General features: G+C 38.1%; 1 protein-coding gene across 5 annotated transcripts in view; it reads right to left on the bottom strand.

The window, feature by feature from the left end:
* Klp31E (kinesin-like protein 31E) overlaps positions 1–17,335 on the bottom strand; it is a 526,989-nt gene that overhangs the window by 53,536 nt on the left and 456,118 nt on the right. For 4 of the 5 annotated variants that reach the window (XM_070096582.1, XM_070096581.1, XM_070096585.1 and 1 more), the window contains exons 10-15: positions 14,211–14,435; positions 13,337–13,372; positions 12,733–12,905; positions 12,376–12,597; positions 5,193–5,430; positions 4,751–4,886 (exon numbers count right to left, since the gene is read on the bottom strand). In XM_070096582.1, coding sequence (XP_069952683.1) covers positions 4,751–4,886; positions 5,193–5,430; positions 12,376–12,597; positions 12,733–12,905; positions 13,337–13,372; positions 14,211–14,435 — 1,030 coding nt within the window. The remainder of the gene's footprint in view (positions 1–4,750; positions 4,887–5,192; positions 5,431–12,375; positions 12,598–12,732; positions 12,906–13,336; positions 13,373–14,210; positions 14,436–17,335) is intronic. The other variant, XM_070096583.1, reaches the window with a different exon arrangement.

Here is a 17,335-nt window from a genome sequence, read left to right as displayed (position 1 = left end):
TTTATCAACCTACTACTTAAAACTCAACAGACTTATTCCCCAATAATTTTTACTCTCTCTTTTGTCCCCATTGCCTTTATACAAAGGAACTATGCATGCTCTCTGCCAATCTCTAGGTACCTTACCCTCTTCCATACATTAAATAAAAGCATGGTGGCCTGGTGGCTAAAGCTCTCCCTTAACACATGGAGGGCCTGGGTTCGATTCCTGGCGGGTGGAAACATTTCGACGCGTTTCCTTACACCTGTTGTCCTGTTCACCTAGCAGCAAATAGGTACCTGGGTGTTAGTCGACTGGTGTGGGTTGCATCTTGGGGGATAAGATTGAGGACCCCAAGGGAAGTAAGTTAAACAGTCCTAGATGACGCACTGACTTTCTTGGGTTGTCCTGGGTGGCAAACCCTCCGGGGTTAAAAATCCAAACAATATCTTAACATCTTAATCACTCCAAAACTATATCCCCACCTGCTTGTAACATTTCTATCTTTATCCCATCAATCCTAGCTGCTTTACCCCCTTTCATTCTACCCACTGCCCCACACTCACCTGATTCCTCCTCACTCTGATAAGATGTTATTCCTCCTTGCCCTATACACAAAATTACAGCTTCCCTATCTTCATCAACTTTTAACAATTCCTCAAAATATTACCTCCATCTTCCCAATACCTCTTGTTGCAACCCCTGAATGGGTTACAATGATTATTATGTATATATAATGTATATTACCTTTTCATTTAATTTTATATTGCTTATATTTGCGATAATAGCTAAATCGTAAATGTATGACTTTATATTATTATTTGACTGTTATATTGTTATTTAGCTTATGTTGTTAGGATGTACATAATATGTGCTCAGTTAGTCTTGATTGTCCAACTACTGTAATTATCGCTTGTCGCTCGTTATACTGCCGGCTTCTGAGCTGCAGTTGTCCACGTAGCTATCACGTGATCGAGGGGGGGGTGTCCTCACCTCTCATGAAGTTTTTAGTCTGCTCTAGACTCGCTTGCTGGTTGGACAGATTGTCTGTCTCATTATTCTTGTTAGTTCTGTAGAACTTTGTTCACAGAACATTGTAAAGACTTAGTGATTTTCGACGTTGTACTGAGGTTGTGTGTCACATAGACACTGAGTATCTCAGGTCCTTAGCTATAGCTTCTGACCTAATTTTGTACTGGTTTCTGTGTATTGTCACAGTCGCGTTTTTCCTATGCTGAACATAGATTCAATTGTATGGGAGTTCTGTAACTTTTGTGGAGGATCTGCTGATGGTCCCTACTTAGTGTCGTTATATTATTCCCCAGTTCCTGATTCTGTGTCGTAGTCGCTTGATATTGCATTGCTATTGGGCTTAGCATTCTTTGTTGTTCAAGCAGACTGTTCGGGTTGCCAGTCGGTCAAGAAGTTAGTTTATTTGAGGACTTTGTCAGTCACTTGTTTAAGTCTTATTCGAGTCTTGAGACATAGCTAACTACTTAAGAGCACTTACACGCATACACACACTTGTACATATTTGTAATATCTTATTAAATGTTAATGTACCTGACGGTACTTAAGAATTATAAATGTGATATGTGCTTTCAGCACAATAATATTGAACTCGAGAGATTGATTTTATTTTAATTGCTGTGATTTAATTTACTTTGATAATATACCTCTAGACTTAATAAATTTATTAAATTTTAATTTCTCTAGTTAGTAGCCTACCAGTTGTAATCCTAAAGCACTATTGAACCATACTGAATTTTAATGGATAATTGGACAAGGATACTGACTACTTGTTACGAAAACCCAGTAACAGGCTGGATGCTAGAAGGGCAGTCCTTCCTAGTATTCACTGGAGATCTCTAAGCTTTTAGAATCGCGTTTTTTGTAACACCTCTAACTCTCCATTTAATAACTCTCCTCCCCTATTTTTAACTGCTGACATAGTCAACAGGAAAAGGAAGTTTGAAAGAGTGGAAATAGGAACAAAGAAGCACATATGGGCAAATCAGTCATAAGGATAAGAGGAACTACTCAGTCTTAGGCTGATCAGAAGAGTGAAATGGCTTGATTGAAGAAGTGGAAGATGTAAACTCCATACTAAGAATGTGGTTGATTTTCATTGTATCAGTATCAGCCCAAAACTGAGCATCAGCTAATTTTAGGGGTATCAGTAGTGGTACTGGTGGGTATCAGCTTATTTTGATGGTATGGATATTGGCCTCAAACTGAGTGCTGGTATGAGTATCGGCAAAAATCTTGGTATCGTCCCATCCCTACTCCATATGCGCTTCAAGAAAATAAACAATAGGTCCCATGAGGTCAGATGCAAATGATATTAGTCATAGCCAGTACAAATGAGTGACTCTCATAACATACAGATCAACTTTCCCTCTCCCCCCCCCCTTATTTTGACATTAATATCTATACCTAGGTAGTAGGTTGGTGGACAGCAACTGCTCAGGGAAGTACTACCATCCTGCCTAGTGAGTATAATACAGAAGCCTGTACTTGTTTTACATGATGGTAGGATTGCTGGTGTCTTTTTTCTGTCTCATAAGCATGCAAGATTTCAGGCATGTCTTGCTACTTCTACTTACACTTAAGTCACACTACACATACATGTACAAGCACATACATACACACCCCTCTGGGTTTTCTTCTATTTTCTTTCTAGTTCTTATTCTTGTTTATTTCCTCTTACTTACCTCCATGGGTAAGTGGAACAGAATTCTTCCTCCGTAAGCCATGCGTGTTGTAAGAGGCGACTAAAATGCCGGGAGCAAGGGGCTAGTAACCTCTTCTCCTGTATATATTACTAAATGTGAAAGGACAAACTTTCGATTTTCCTTTTGGGCCACCCCGCCTCGGTGGGATACGGCCGGTGTGTTGAAAGAAAGATTAATATCTGTACCTAGGTAGTAGGTTGGTGGACAGCAACTGCTCAGGGAGGTACTACCGTCCTGCCTAGTGAGTGTAATATGGAAGCCTGTACTTGTTTTATATGATGGTAGGATTGCTGGTGTCTTTTTTCTGTCTCATAAGCATGCAAGATTTCAGGTACGTCTTGTTACTACTACTTACACTTAGGTCACACTACACATGCATGTACAAGCATATATATACACACCCCTCTGGGTTTTCTTCTATTTTCTTACTAGTTCTTGTTTATTTCCTCTTATCTCCATGGGGAAGTGGAACAAAATTCTTCCTCCGTAAGCCATGAGCAGCGTAAGAGGCAACTAACATGCCGGGAGCAAGGGGGCTAGTAACCCCTTCTCCTGTATACATTATAAAAGTTAGAAAGAGAAACTTTTTTTTTTCTTTTTGGGCCATCCTGTTTTGGTGGGATGTGGCCGGTTTGAAGGAAGATGATGATTCACTAACATAAATCATAAAGGAATGAGACATCATACAGTGTAATGATGAATTCAGAGTACAATCTGCCCAAGAAAGAATGAAAATTTTTTATCTGAAATGCAAAGAAGTGAGACAGACAGACATTAATAAAAGACACTAGAAGAACCTACAAGTCAACCATTAATGTAAGGATGGGGGGGGGGGGGAAGGCAGGAACAAAAGAGCATGAAGAGATGCACAATGAACTACAGGGGAGCTAGCAACAAGCCATATATATCTTAGGTAAGCAGGGAATTCTTTTTAATATACAAAAGTCCTGAGTTTTGGTGGTCAGAGGTACATTTGCCTGCACCCTGGAGGATAGATGGAGATTTTGCAACTGGGAAGGTTATTTGAAATGTGATGTTCATTCACTTCTGCCAAGAGAGCCACTGAATGAATAATGGTTTAGTGTACTTTTGTCTGTGAGTCACCCTACCTTGGTTGGAAGTGGACAACTGTGGTTAAAAAAAAATATCTAGCAAAAGACAACCAAATCTAAATCAATACCATATCAGAAGAAAAGTCATGAAAAGCAATCATATAAGAACACTAAGGAAAGGAGTATTACACATGGGAAATAACAGGAAGTACACAATGAGCTTAACAGAATGTGTTTTCAAATGTGCAAAAGCCCATAAAAAAGACAGCTGAGAGGACATTCATGTGAAACTATCAAATATGAAATGACTAATGAGGAAACAAATTCTCGATACACATCAAAGGTATCAAAACCCAATGAAATATCACTGTGAATACTTAAAAGGAGCTGAAATGCTACCATTCAGTGTTTTAGCAGATTGTTATTGACTATTGAAGTGCCAGACAACACATATAGTAACCATCCTACCAATATCAAAAGAGGAGCAGGAAGCTCTAGAAACTACTATATTACTCATGAACAATCAATACCAATTAGAAACAAAGTCATGCCTTACAAACCTTATAGAAATAAGACACACTAACTGAGGCCAAACAGGAAAGAAGGATGAGCAGATTTATTTTTAGACTCTGAGAAAGATTTCTATAATGTCCATATAGAAGGCTAATGGAAAAGGAAGCCAGGCTAACAGGAAATTTATGAAAAAGAATACAAAAATACTTGAAAACTAAAAAATTTTAAAAAGATCATATAGTAATAATTCAGCCGGTGAAAACATTTAGGAAGATACTTATAAAAGTCACTTCCCTACTTTGCTTGCCCTATAAATTTTCTCTTAGCAACTTCCATACTTTGTTGGGTTTATCTATACACCATATGAGGAATAATCTTTAGTTTTAATTACAGAGTAGATTAATAAGAGTTATGCTTGATTTTACATATAAAAAAAAGTCTTAAATTTATTTATAATTATAATACTATTACCTTTCCATGTCCCGTTCCATACTACTGACAGTTTGCTTGTTATATGCCACTTTATTAATAGTTTGTTCCAAGTTCTGCCACTTTTGCTTTGCCACCTTTGGAGAAAATGATGTTGATTGCAGTCCTATACCAGCTTCTGTACAAGGAAATAAGATCTACAAGTTTCCTTAATTTTTTTTTTTTTTTTTTTTTTTTTACAAATTCATTGGAAGATGCAATTTTCAACCTCCACAAAATAATACAACTGATGTAAAAAATAAAATCATAGGATAAATGACACGTTGAAAGACAATCTGGTCAAATAAATAAAAAGTCTCATCCTATATCACTAATAACTTAATGCAATAAGACCTATCAATGTAGATATGAGATAGACGAGAAAAAATGTAAATAGTGTATAACAATGAATTACTGTACCAAATATAATAATAAACTGACTTACTTTTTCTTAGTCTTCCTGATGCCTTCATACTCAATCCTTGCCTTGGGACTTTCTTTAGCACAGCAAGCTCTTCCGTTTTACGTTTTAATACAACATTTTTTAATCTATTCTCAGCTTCCAGGCTTTTTATGTATGTTTCTTGTTTACGAGAAGCCTTACGGAGCTGAGCAATCTCCTTGTTCTTCTTAAGTTCTTCTTGTTTAGCTTTACTGTTATCATCCTTCATTTTATTCATAAGCTGAAGAGAAAGAAATTGATAAATCTATATACAGTACTGTACTGTATACACCAGACTGCATGGAAAGTTATGATGTCAGCTGCAGGGCAAACTTTTCATCATTGCAACACATGGCAGAAGTATGGACTCTCTAGAAATCGTGGGAATAACTTGTGCACCAACTGCGAGTTTTGCTATGCAACTTCAAGAGTGGATAATAATGTTAGAAGAGGACTTTTTTTTTTTTTTTTGCTTCATGGCTGCTTTACCTATGGAGCAGCCACGAAGCAGAAAACCAAACACTGTCAGCTGAGGATCATAACTTTCCACGCATACTGGTCTGGGTACCTCTGCGAAAGTGTTGAATGATAGTGAAAGTGTTTCTTTATTTTTTGGGTCACCCTGCCTCTGCAGAAGACGATCAGGGTGTTGAAAAAAAAAAACTGTTTTGCGATGTTCCTTCATTCAGTCACCCAATCTTGTGATGTTCTGATTATCTGAATTGCAATGTTCATACCCTTCTATTAAGACAAAAAGAAAATGAGTATTGGAGTTTGGGTCTGGGATATTTACTGTTTGGAGTGACATCTGAGCTGTCATATCTGCACGTCCTCTGCGAAGACAGTGATTATACATGAATGATGGGTCACCCTGCCTCAGTGAGAGATGACCAGTGTGTTAAAAAAATGACTTCTCTTGATCATCCTGTGGTGGCCCGGTGGCCTGGTGGCTAAAGCTCCCGCTTCACACACGGAGGGCCCGGGTTCGATTCCCGGCGGGTGGAAACATTTCGACACGTTTCCTTACACCTGTTGTCCTGTTCACCTAGCAGCAAATAGGTACCTGGGTGTTAGTCGACTGGTGTGGGTCGCATCCTGGGGGACAAGATTAAGGACCCCAATGGAAATAAGTTAGACAGTCCTCGATGACGCACTGACTTTCTTGGGTTATCCTGGGTGGCTAACCCTCCGGGGTTAAAAATCCGAACGAAATCTTACCTTATCTTATCCTATCTTAGTAAGAAACAGCAGGTGTAAAAAAATTCTGAACGTTTCCTTCAATGATACAGTATTTAATTTTTTTCCAACAAGTTGGCCGTCTCCCACCGAGGCAGGGTGACCAAAAAAGAAAGAAAATCCCCAACACTTTCACCTCACTCACACATAATCACTGTCTTTGCAGAGACACCCAGATACAACAGTTTAGAAGCATATATAAAGATAAATAACATATCCCTCCAAACTGCCAATATCCCAAACCCCTCCTTTAAAGCGCAGGCATTGTACTCCCCATTTCCAGTACTCAAGTCTGGCTATATAAAAATACCTGGTTTCCCTGAATCCCTTCACTAAATATTGCCCTGCTTACACTCCAACAGCTCATCAGGTCCCAAAAATCAATCACCTCCACTCACTCCTATCTAACACGCTCACACCTGCTTTGTGGAAGTCCAAGCCCCTCGCCCACAAAACCTCTTTTACCCCCTCCCTCCAACCTTTTTGAGGACAACCCCTACCCCACCTTCCTTTCCCTACAGATTTATACACTCTCCAAGTCATTCTACTTTGATCCATTCTTTCTAAATGACCAAACTACCTCAACAACCCCTCTTCAGCCCCCTTGACTAATACAGTACTTTTAGTAACTCCACACCTCCTCCTAATTTCCACACTCCATATTCTCTGCATAATATTTACACCACATACTGCCCTTAGACAGGACATCTCCACTGCCTCCAGCCGCCTCCTCACTGCAGCATTTGTAATCTAAGCTTCACACCCATATAAGTGTGTTGGTACCACTATACTTTTATACATTCCCTTCTTTGCCTCCATAGATAACATTTTTTGTCTCCACAGATACCTCAATGCACCACTCATCTTTTTTCCCTCATCAATTCTATGATTAACCTCATCCTTCATAAATCCATCCACCGACATGTCAACTCCCAAGTACAGTGGACCCCCGGTTTATGATCAGCTCCCAATGCAACCAAATATGTAAGTGTATTTATGTAAGTGCGTTTGTACGTGTATGTCTGGGGGTCTGAAATGGACTAATCTAATTCACAATATTCCTTATGGGAGCAAATTCGTTCAGTAATGGCACCTGAACATACTTCTGGAATGAAATAATATCGTAAACCGGGGGTCCACTGTCTCTGAAAACATTCACTTCTTCCATACTCCTCCTCCCCAATTTGATATCCAATTTTTCTTTATCTAAATCATTTGATACCCTCATCACCTTGCTCTTATCTATGTTCACTTTCAACTTTCTACCTTTACACTCCCTCCCAAACCTTTGCAACTTTTCTTTAGAATCTACTATATGCACAGTATCATCAGCAAAAAGTAACTGTGTCAACTCCTATTTTGTATTTGATTCCCCATAATTTAATCCCACTCCTCTCCTCAACACCCTAGCATTTACTTCTTTTACAACCTCATCTATAAATATATTAAACAACCATGGTGACATTACACATCCCTGTCTAAGACCTACTTTTACCGGGAAGTAATCTCCCTCTCTCCTACACACCCTAACTTGAGCCTCACTATCCTCATAAAAACTCTTTACAGCATTTAGTAACTTACTACCTATTCCATATACTACTTGTAACATCTGCCACATTGCTCCCCTATCCACTCTATCATATGCCTTTTCTAAATCCATAAATGCAATGAAAACTTCCATACCTTTATCTAAATACTGTTCACATATATGCTTCAATGTAAACACTTGATCTATAGATCCCCTACCCCCACTAAAGCCTCCTTACTCATCTGTAATCCTACTCTCTGTCTTACCTCTAATTCTTTCAATAATAACCCTACCGTAAACTTATTCCACTATAATTTTTACAATCTCTTTTGTCCCCCTTCCCTTTATATATAGTAAACACATAATTATGACTTCAAAATACAGCCTCTCCTCACTTAGCAACGTACTTTTTTACTGACGACTCGGACTTACGATGGGTTCTCTGACCAACATGCATACCTAAATGTATATTAGAGCTTCTTTCCTCTATTCTGTTTATTACAATGTACGGTACACTACTGTATAAACATTTAAAAATATACCAGAAATTTTATAAATGGTGCAAAGGTGACATTAAAACAATATCAAAGATAGGCAACACAAACCCACTACCATTATAGTAATAATGTTGGTAGAATTACCGACAATATGTAAAGTAAAAGGACACAAGTGCAACTAATGTGACATTTTGTGGCAATGTTTCGCTCTCCAGGAGCTTTGTCAAGCCGATACAGCTTGACAAAGCTCCTGGAGAGCGAAACGTTACCACAATAAAATGTCACATTAGTTGCACTTGTGTCCTTTTACTTTACACCATTATAGTATGCTCCTCAATTAACGTTGACTTCAATTACCGACATGGTCTTAGGAATGCAACTCCATTGTTAAGTGAGGAGAGGCTGTATTGTATTATGAATGGCAAAAAACACTCCTCTTCTTTTTTTTTTTTTTTTTTTTTTTATCACACTGGCCGATTCCCACCAAGGCAGGGTGGCCCGAAAAAGAAAAACTTTCACCATCATTCACTCCATCACTGTCTTGCCAGAAGGGTGCTTTACACTACAGTTTTTAAACTGCAACATTAACACCCCTCCTTCAGAGTGCAGGCACTGTACTTCCCATCTCCAGGACTCAAGTCCGGCCTGCCGGTTTCCCTGAACCCCTTCATAAATGTTACTTTGCTCACACTCCAACAGCACGTCAAGTATTAAAAACCATTTGTCTCCATTCACTCCTATCAAACATGCTCATGCATGCCTGCTGGAAGTCCAAGCCCCTCACACACAAAACCTCCTTTACCCCCTCCCTCCAACCTTTCCTAGGCCGACCCCTACCCCGCCTTCCTTCCACTACAGATTGATACACTCTTGAAGTCATTCTGTTTCGCTCCATTCTCTCTACATGTCCGAACCACCTCAATAACCCTTCCTCAGCCCTCTGGACAACAGTTTTGGTAATCCCGCACCTCCTCCTAACTTCCAAACTACGAATTCTCTGCATTATATTCACACCACACATTGCCCTCAGACATGACATCTCCACTGCCTCCAGCCTTCTCCTCGCTGCAACATTCATCACCCATGCTTCACACCCATATAAGAGCGTTGGTAAAACTATACTCTCATACATTCCCCTCTTTGCCTCCAAGGACAAAGTTCTTTGTCTCCACAGACTCCTAAGTGCACCACTCACCCTTTTCCCCTCATCAATTCTATGATTCACATCATCTTCCATAGACCCATCCACTGACACGTCCACTCCCAAATATCTGAATACATTCACCTCCTCCATACTCTCCCCCTCCAATCTGATATCCAATCTTTCATCACCTAATCTTTTTGTTATCCTCATAACCTTACTCTTTCCTGTATTCACTTTTAATTTTCTTCTTTTGCATACCCTACCAAATTCATCCACCAATCTCTGCAACTTCTCTTCAGAATCTCCCAAGAGCACAGTGTCATCAGCAAAGAGCAACTGTGACAACTGTGTGATTCTTTATCTTTTAACTCCACGCCTCTTGCCAATACCCTCGCATTTACTTCTCTTACAACCCCATCTATAAATATATTAAACAACCATGGTGACATCACACATCCTTGTCTGAGGCCTACTTTTACTGGGAAATAATTTCCCTCTTTCCTACATACTTTAACTTGAGCCTCACTATCCTCGTAAAAACTCTTCACTGCTTTCAGTAACCTACCTCCTACACCATACACCTGCAACATCTGCCACATTGCCCCCCTATCCACCCTGTCATATGCCTTTTCCAAATCCATAAATGCCACAAAGACCTCTTTAGCCTTATCTAAATACTGTTCACTTATGTGTTTCACTGTAAACACCTGGTCCACACACCCCCTACCTTTCCTAAAGCCTCCTTGTTCATCTGTTATCCTATTCTCCGTCTTACTCTTAATTCTTTCAATAATAACTCTACCATACACTTTACCAGGTATACTCAACAGACTTATTCCCCTATAATTTTTGCACTCTCTTTTGTCCCCTTTGCCTTTATACAAAGGAACTATGCATGCTCTCTGTCAATCCCTAGGTACCTTACCCTCTTCCATACATTTATTAAATAATTGCACCAACCACTCCAAAACTACATCCCCACCTGCTTTTAACATTTCTATCTTTATCCCATCAATCCTGGCTGCCTTACCCCCTTTCATTTTACCTACTGCCTCATGAACCTCCCCCACACTCACAACTGGCTCTTCCTCACACCTACAAGATGTTATTCCTCCTTGCCCTATACACGAAATCACAGCTTCCCTATCTTCATCAACGTTTAACAATTCCTCGAAATATTCCCTCCATCTTCCCAATACCTCTAACTCTCCATTTAATAACTCTCCTCTCCTATTTTTAACTGACAAATCCATTATTTCTCTAGGCTTCCTTAACTTGTTAATTTCACTCCAAAACTTTTTCTTATTTTCAACAAAATTTGTTGATAACATCTCACCCACTCTCTCATTTGCTCTCTCTTTACATTGCTTCACCACTCTCTTAACCTCTCTCTTTTTCTCCATATACTCTTCCCTCCTTGCATCACTTCTACTTTGTAAAAACTTCTCATATGCTAACTTTTTCTCCCTTACTACTCTCTTTACATCATCATTTCACCAATCGCTCCTCTTCCCTCCCGCACACACTCCTTACATTGTGTAATTATTAACAAAGCTCCACTCCTCGCAAAGTATGCAAAGAACACATAATCCAATTGCAATAAAGCAGTTCAGTATTATGAACATCCACAAGTATTGTAAGTTTTTAAATCTCATGTAAAAAATAAAATATATGAACTAAAATGCATACAGAAGTGTATACACCTATAATTACAAAAAAATATTGAAAAGCTTACTGGGCCTGCAATTTTAATTGTGACTATCTAGTACACTATCTTGCACTAGACAATGTATGTATAAAGCACAGTACATACTAAATTTAGTAAAATTCCACATTACGAAAATATAAATGCAGAAATCATGCAGTTCAAAGAGTCATTTGTAGTGTGGTGTCTGAGTACTCTGGCAAGACAGCTAGTGAATGAGTGATGGTGAATGTGTTTTAATTTTTGGGTTGCCGTACCCTCATGAGAAATGGGAGTACTGTACATAGGAAAGACAGATAGCAGAAAACTGGCAAGTCCAAACTGGAGCTATCTGTTGAGAGGAATTATCTATTTCAATGAATGATGATGATGAAACCTTTTTCTTTCTTTTTGGGACACCCTGCCTTGGTGGAAGGTGGCTAGCATGTTTCCCCCCCAAAAAAAAAACACTAGACTAGGGCCTATCCTGTATTATCTAGGTGCAAGTTAAATATAGAAAAAGCATGAGGCTCTTTCCCCACCCTCCAGCTACTCAACATGAAAAAAGGGGTAGACATACATCATCCAATGTTGGAAAAATGGCATAGAATTTATAGGAGAGATGGAACTGGATGAAAAAATGTGTGGCACAAATATGTCTTGCTATATTAGTACTGTTTTTATCTGTATTTAAATTTCTTACCACTATGTCTGTTGTAAGAACCATGAGTTATTAGTCAGAATGATCACTGCACTTAAATTTCTTACTTTCATAACTTAATTAAATCACTGAGAATTTATATAATATACATATATAAACTTAAGGGCATGATTAATCTTAAGTCTTTCTGAAATGCATTGCATAACAATGGGTTTTTTCATGATGACAGACCAGAATATAATGTAATATTATGTTTTATGGAAAATAAATTTTACTTTACTGATAAGGTTTGAAATCTGAGAAGAACAGCTCTAAAGACATTATCCAGAAACCAGAGTGGTCAGATGAGAAAAGAAACCAATGAAAGGCTTAATCATGTCCAATCTGCACTAGTGATAGAATCTAAAGAAATATTTGTAAAAATTATTTCCCTTACCCTAACTTTGGTTTTCTTCATTTCTGCTAAATCATTCTTAAGGATACGCAGCTGCCTCTCGTGCTGCGAGCGTTCCTTCATCAGTTTGGAATGTTCTTTTTGTGCTGCTTGTAATTTTTTCAGTTCTTGTTGCATATTGTTTATTTTTCTTTCGTATTCCTGCTTCACTGACTTGACTTTATCATCACCAGCAGAACTACTGGATTTGATGTTGGCAATTACCTGAATCATAAATCTAATTAGTTTATTTCTTACAAAATAATTTTCATACAAATACTATACAGTATTGTACAAAGTTAAGATCCTTCAGAGTTACTTACAAACTAGTAAAATTCATTTGACATGTATGAAACATACCTTGTCCCTCTCATCTTGTGTTGCTCTTATTTTGTTCATTAAAACATTGAGTTTATCCTCATATTGTTGCCTCATGGTTTCAAGGCGGCGTTGACTCTGTTCCAAACCTTCAATTAGTTTCTGTTTTATGGATATTTCACTTGTCAAATCTGCCAGCTCCTCATTATAGTTCTCTGTCCACATAAAACATCACAATGAAATATTTTAACTAACTTATATAATAGTTATTAACAGAAGTAGTTGTACAGTAATAAAATTACATTATTATTAAACCTAAATCTATTAAGACTAGATGGAAAGGCACTCTGTATTTAAGAGAAATACAGCTAATAAAACTTGAAACATGAAGCTTAATGAAACTGCGACAGACTAACGATAACATATTCTTGTATAATGAAATTCTCCACCAACTGTAAAAAATATGAAACTACCAGAGTAAGAAAATTAATCAGTTCATTATAACTAAAACAAAAGTAGTTACACATATGACAGTAATGTGGTTGGAAGCAGGTAGTCGCTGCGGTATGACAATATTATCTAATTCCAAAGAACTACTGAGCTCTTTTTACTTTGTGGCAAAACAAGATTTTCCATTTTTTCCTACCTGTTTCCTCTTCCATATCAGAATCCTCATCATCATCTTAAAAGCAGCACAAGAAACAAAATACAAATGGATGTTACCACTACTGCAGTAAATTGCTGCAATAATGTGCAGTTAGAAATATTAACACAATGTGCATCATAGAATATACATCAATCTTTCAACTAAACTGACAGTCTGAAGTCCCCTCTATCCACTACCCCCTTCTCACCACACACAAAAGAATCAAGGTATGGGCACCCTGGATGACAAAAGGTCAATCATGATACAGCCAGTTAAAGATCAACAAAAAAGAGGAGGAACTGGGAATCAGGAGACCAAGGTGATTTGAGGAGTATCATGTAAGACACTGCAAATTTGTAGATATTACTGTACAGAATATTAAGGCTTATGACATGAAATAGATTCAGAAGAGCAAATATATTAGTAACAAATATGAAATTCCAATGTGTACTATATTAAGAAAAAACAACAACTTAAATATGAGGTATCATACTTCAATGATCAATTGGAATTTGACTGAAAAAGAGAAAGATGAATAATTATAACCAAAAAGTTATCACCATAAGAACAATAAATTCACTTCGAAGAGATTTACATGCAACAATAACTAACTTTATGATAGCTAAACTAAGCTAAAAATGTTTTACACAACATGTATTAAACCCATCTTAAAAGCAATCAAGAAGTTTTCAGCAAAAGGATGCAAATGGTGATAAGACAATAGAAGTTTCCAGTTTAGGATGAACAGCATTACTTGTCATGTTCATCTTTGAAAGAATGAATGACTATGATAATACATTGGCATCCAATGTAATCCTTTCCCTTGCATGTAGTGATAACAATACTCATATCAAAGTACCTCTCTCTTACATACCTTTATCCTCCCCACTTTCATCAGAACTTTCTACATCCTCCTCATTCTCCTCTGCATCACCTTCTTCATCCTCATTATCCTCATCATCATCAGCTGATCCAGATCCTTCCGATATCCTTTTCTTCCTCTCCATGGCCTGAAGATCTTTGTTCAAGTCACGTTTGGCCTCTTCAATTAGTTCTGTGAAGCTCTGAGTACTTTCCTCCATACAACCAAACATGGAACCTACAATATGTGACCAGATATGATTTTTCCATATGAATATATGTGAAACTGAAGAACTAATATTTAGTCTATGTTTTTATTTCTCATAGAAAATAAAGTTGAACAATCAAGGCCCAGAATTTGCAAGACAATAGGGTTTATGCCTTAGTAGGTATACTAAGCAGAAGAGGGGTTGTTGAGGTGGTTTGGTCATTTAGAGAGAATGGATCAAAGTAGAATGACATGGAAAGCATATAAATCTATAGGGGAAGGAAAGAGGGGTAGGGGTCGTCCTCAAAAGGGTTGGAAAGAGGGGGTAAAGGAGGTTTTGTGGGTGAGGGGCTTGGACTTCCAGCAAGCGTGCATGAGCGTGTTAGATAGGAGTGAATGGAGACGAATGATACTTGGGACCTGACGATCTGTTGGAGTGTGAGCAGGGTAATATTTAGTGAAGGGATTCAGGGAAACCGGTTATTTTCATATAGTCAGACTTGAGTCCTGGAAATGGGAAGTACAATGCCTGCACTTTAAAGGAGGGGTTTGGGATATTGGCAGTTTGGAGGGATATGTTGTGTATCTCTATACGTATATGCTTCTAAACTGTTGTATTCTGAGCACCTCTGCAAAAGCAGTGATAATGTGTGAGTGTGGTGAAAGTGTTGAATGATGATGAAAGTATTTTCTTTTTGGGGATTTTCTTTCTTTTTTTTGGGTCACCCTGCCTCGGTGGGAGACGACCGACTTGTTGAGATAAAAAAAAAAAAAAAAAAAAAAAAAAAAAAGGTATACAAGTGAAGCAAAATATTTTCCTTTTCATCTGAAACCAAAATACTCTTTCACAAAGCAGTATTAACCTGTTAAATCCTTAACATTTCCCTCTTGGCAATTATGTGTAGTTGTATAAATTCTCGCTTACTCTTACATTACATTTCTGGACAGACAGTCTGGGGACTGAGACAGAATACACTAACTCCTGAAACATACAAGACTGACTGGTTATATATGACATTCTTGAGAAACACTTATTTCTGTGGTGACGATGTCTGAACACAACATGGCGCACTCACTAAGTCAGTTTACTCAATTATTCTGTAACCTTGGAACATGAAACATTTAGAGCCTAAAATAAATACAGGACATTTTCATTCTTCCAATGATTTAGATAAAGAAAAATTGGATACCAAATTGAGGAGGAGGAGTATGGAAGAAGTGAATGTTTTCAGATATTTGGGAGTTGATGTGCCAGCGGATGGATTTATGAAGGATGAGGTTAATCATAGAATTGATGAAGGAAAAAAAGGCGAGTGGTGCGTTGAGGTATATGTGGAGACAAAAAACATTATCTATGGAGGCAAAGAAGGGAATGTATGAAAGTATAGTAGTACCAACACTCTTATATGGGCAAGAAACTTAGGTTGTAAATGCTGTAGTGAGGAGGTGGTTGGAGGCAGTGGAGATGTCCTGTCTAAGGGCAATGTGTGTAAATATTTTGCAGAAAATTTGGAGTGTGGAAATTAGGAGAAGGTGTGGAGTTAATAAAAGTATTAGTCAGAGGGCTGAAGAGGGGTTGTTTTGATGGTTTGATCATTTAGAGAGAATGGATCAAAGTAGAATGACATGGAGAGCGTATAAATCTGTAGGGAAAGGAAGGCGGGGTAGGGGTTGTCCTCGAAAAGGTTGGAGGGAGGGGGTAAAGGAGGTTTTGTGGGCGAGGGGCTTGGACTTCCAGCAAGCGTGTGTGAGCGTGTTAGATAGGAGTGAGTGGAGACGAATGGTATTTGGGACCTGACGAGCTGTTGGAGTGTGAGCAGGCTAATATTTAGTGAAGGGATTCAGGGAAACCGGCTATTTTTATATAGCCGGACTTGAGTCCTGGAAATGGGAAGTACAATACCTGCACTTTAAAGGAGAGGGGCTTGGGATATTGGCAGTTTGGAGGGATATGTTGTGTATCTTTATACGTATATGCTTCTAAGCTGTTGTATTCTGAGCACCTCTGCAAAAGCAGTGATTATGTGTGAGTGAGGTGACAGTGTTGAATGATGATGAAAGTATTTTCTTTTTGGGGATTTTCTTTCTTTTTGGGTCACCCTGCCTCGGTGGGAGACGGCCGACTTGTTACATAAAAAAAAAAACATTCATTCTTATTGTATTAAAGTAATGAACAGTTTAAGATGAAAAACTGTATTTTACTCTTTTTGCACTAACAGTCTACACCACATACTATGCTATTTTCATTTCAGGCTAACTCGTATCTGGAATTTTATTTTTTTAAAACTATGACCACCTCCCAACAAAGCAGGGTGACATGACAAAAAAAGAAAAAAACTTTCATTGTCACTCACTCATTCATCGTCTTGCCAGAAGGGCACAAATGTCACAGTTCAGATGGTCCTCCAAACTATATCCCCACCCCTCCTTCAGAGTACAGGTACTGTACAATCCACCTCCAGAATTCAAGTCCGGTTTCCCTGAATCCCTTCATATGTGTTACCTTGCTCACTCTCCAACAGCATGTAAAATCATAAAAAAAACCTGCCTACTCATTCCTATCTAACATGCTCACGCATGCCTATTGTATGTTCAAGCCCTTAACACTCAAAACTTCCTTTACCCCTTTTCCTCCAACCTTTCCTAGGATAACCCCCTACCTCTCCTTACTTTCACCCCAGATTTATACACCCTCCTACCATTATAAATTTGAAGTGAAAAAATAAAACGACAAGAAATACCACAGTAAAAAAAAAAAAGTACATGAATATTTTTTCAAGCTGGTATGAATCCTATGAAAGAAAATACAGATACAGTAATGTCATTGTAAATTTACATGAAAGTTTGTCAAGAAAAAAAATTAATACAAAAAGAAAAATTAAAGTAGAGGAAATTGTTTGTTGTGACTACCTATTCCCCAAACAGATTCC

Source organism: Cherax quadricarinatus, chromosome 54, assembly GCF_038502225.1.
Source record: "Cherax quadricarinatus isolate ZL_2023a chromosome 54, ASM3850222v1, whole genome shotgun sequence".
Classification (NCBI taxonomy): domain Eukaryota; kingdom Metazoa; phylum Arthropoda; class Malacostraca; order Decapoda; family Parastacidae; genus Cherax; species Cherax quadricarinatus.
The sequence above is the reverse complement of the archived record's forward strand: the minus strand, read 5'-3'. Positions and strand labels throughout refer to the sequence as shown.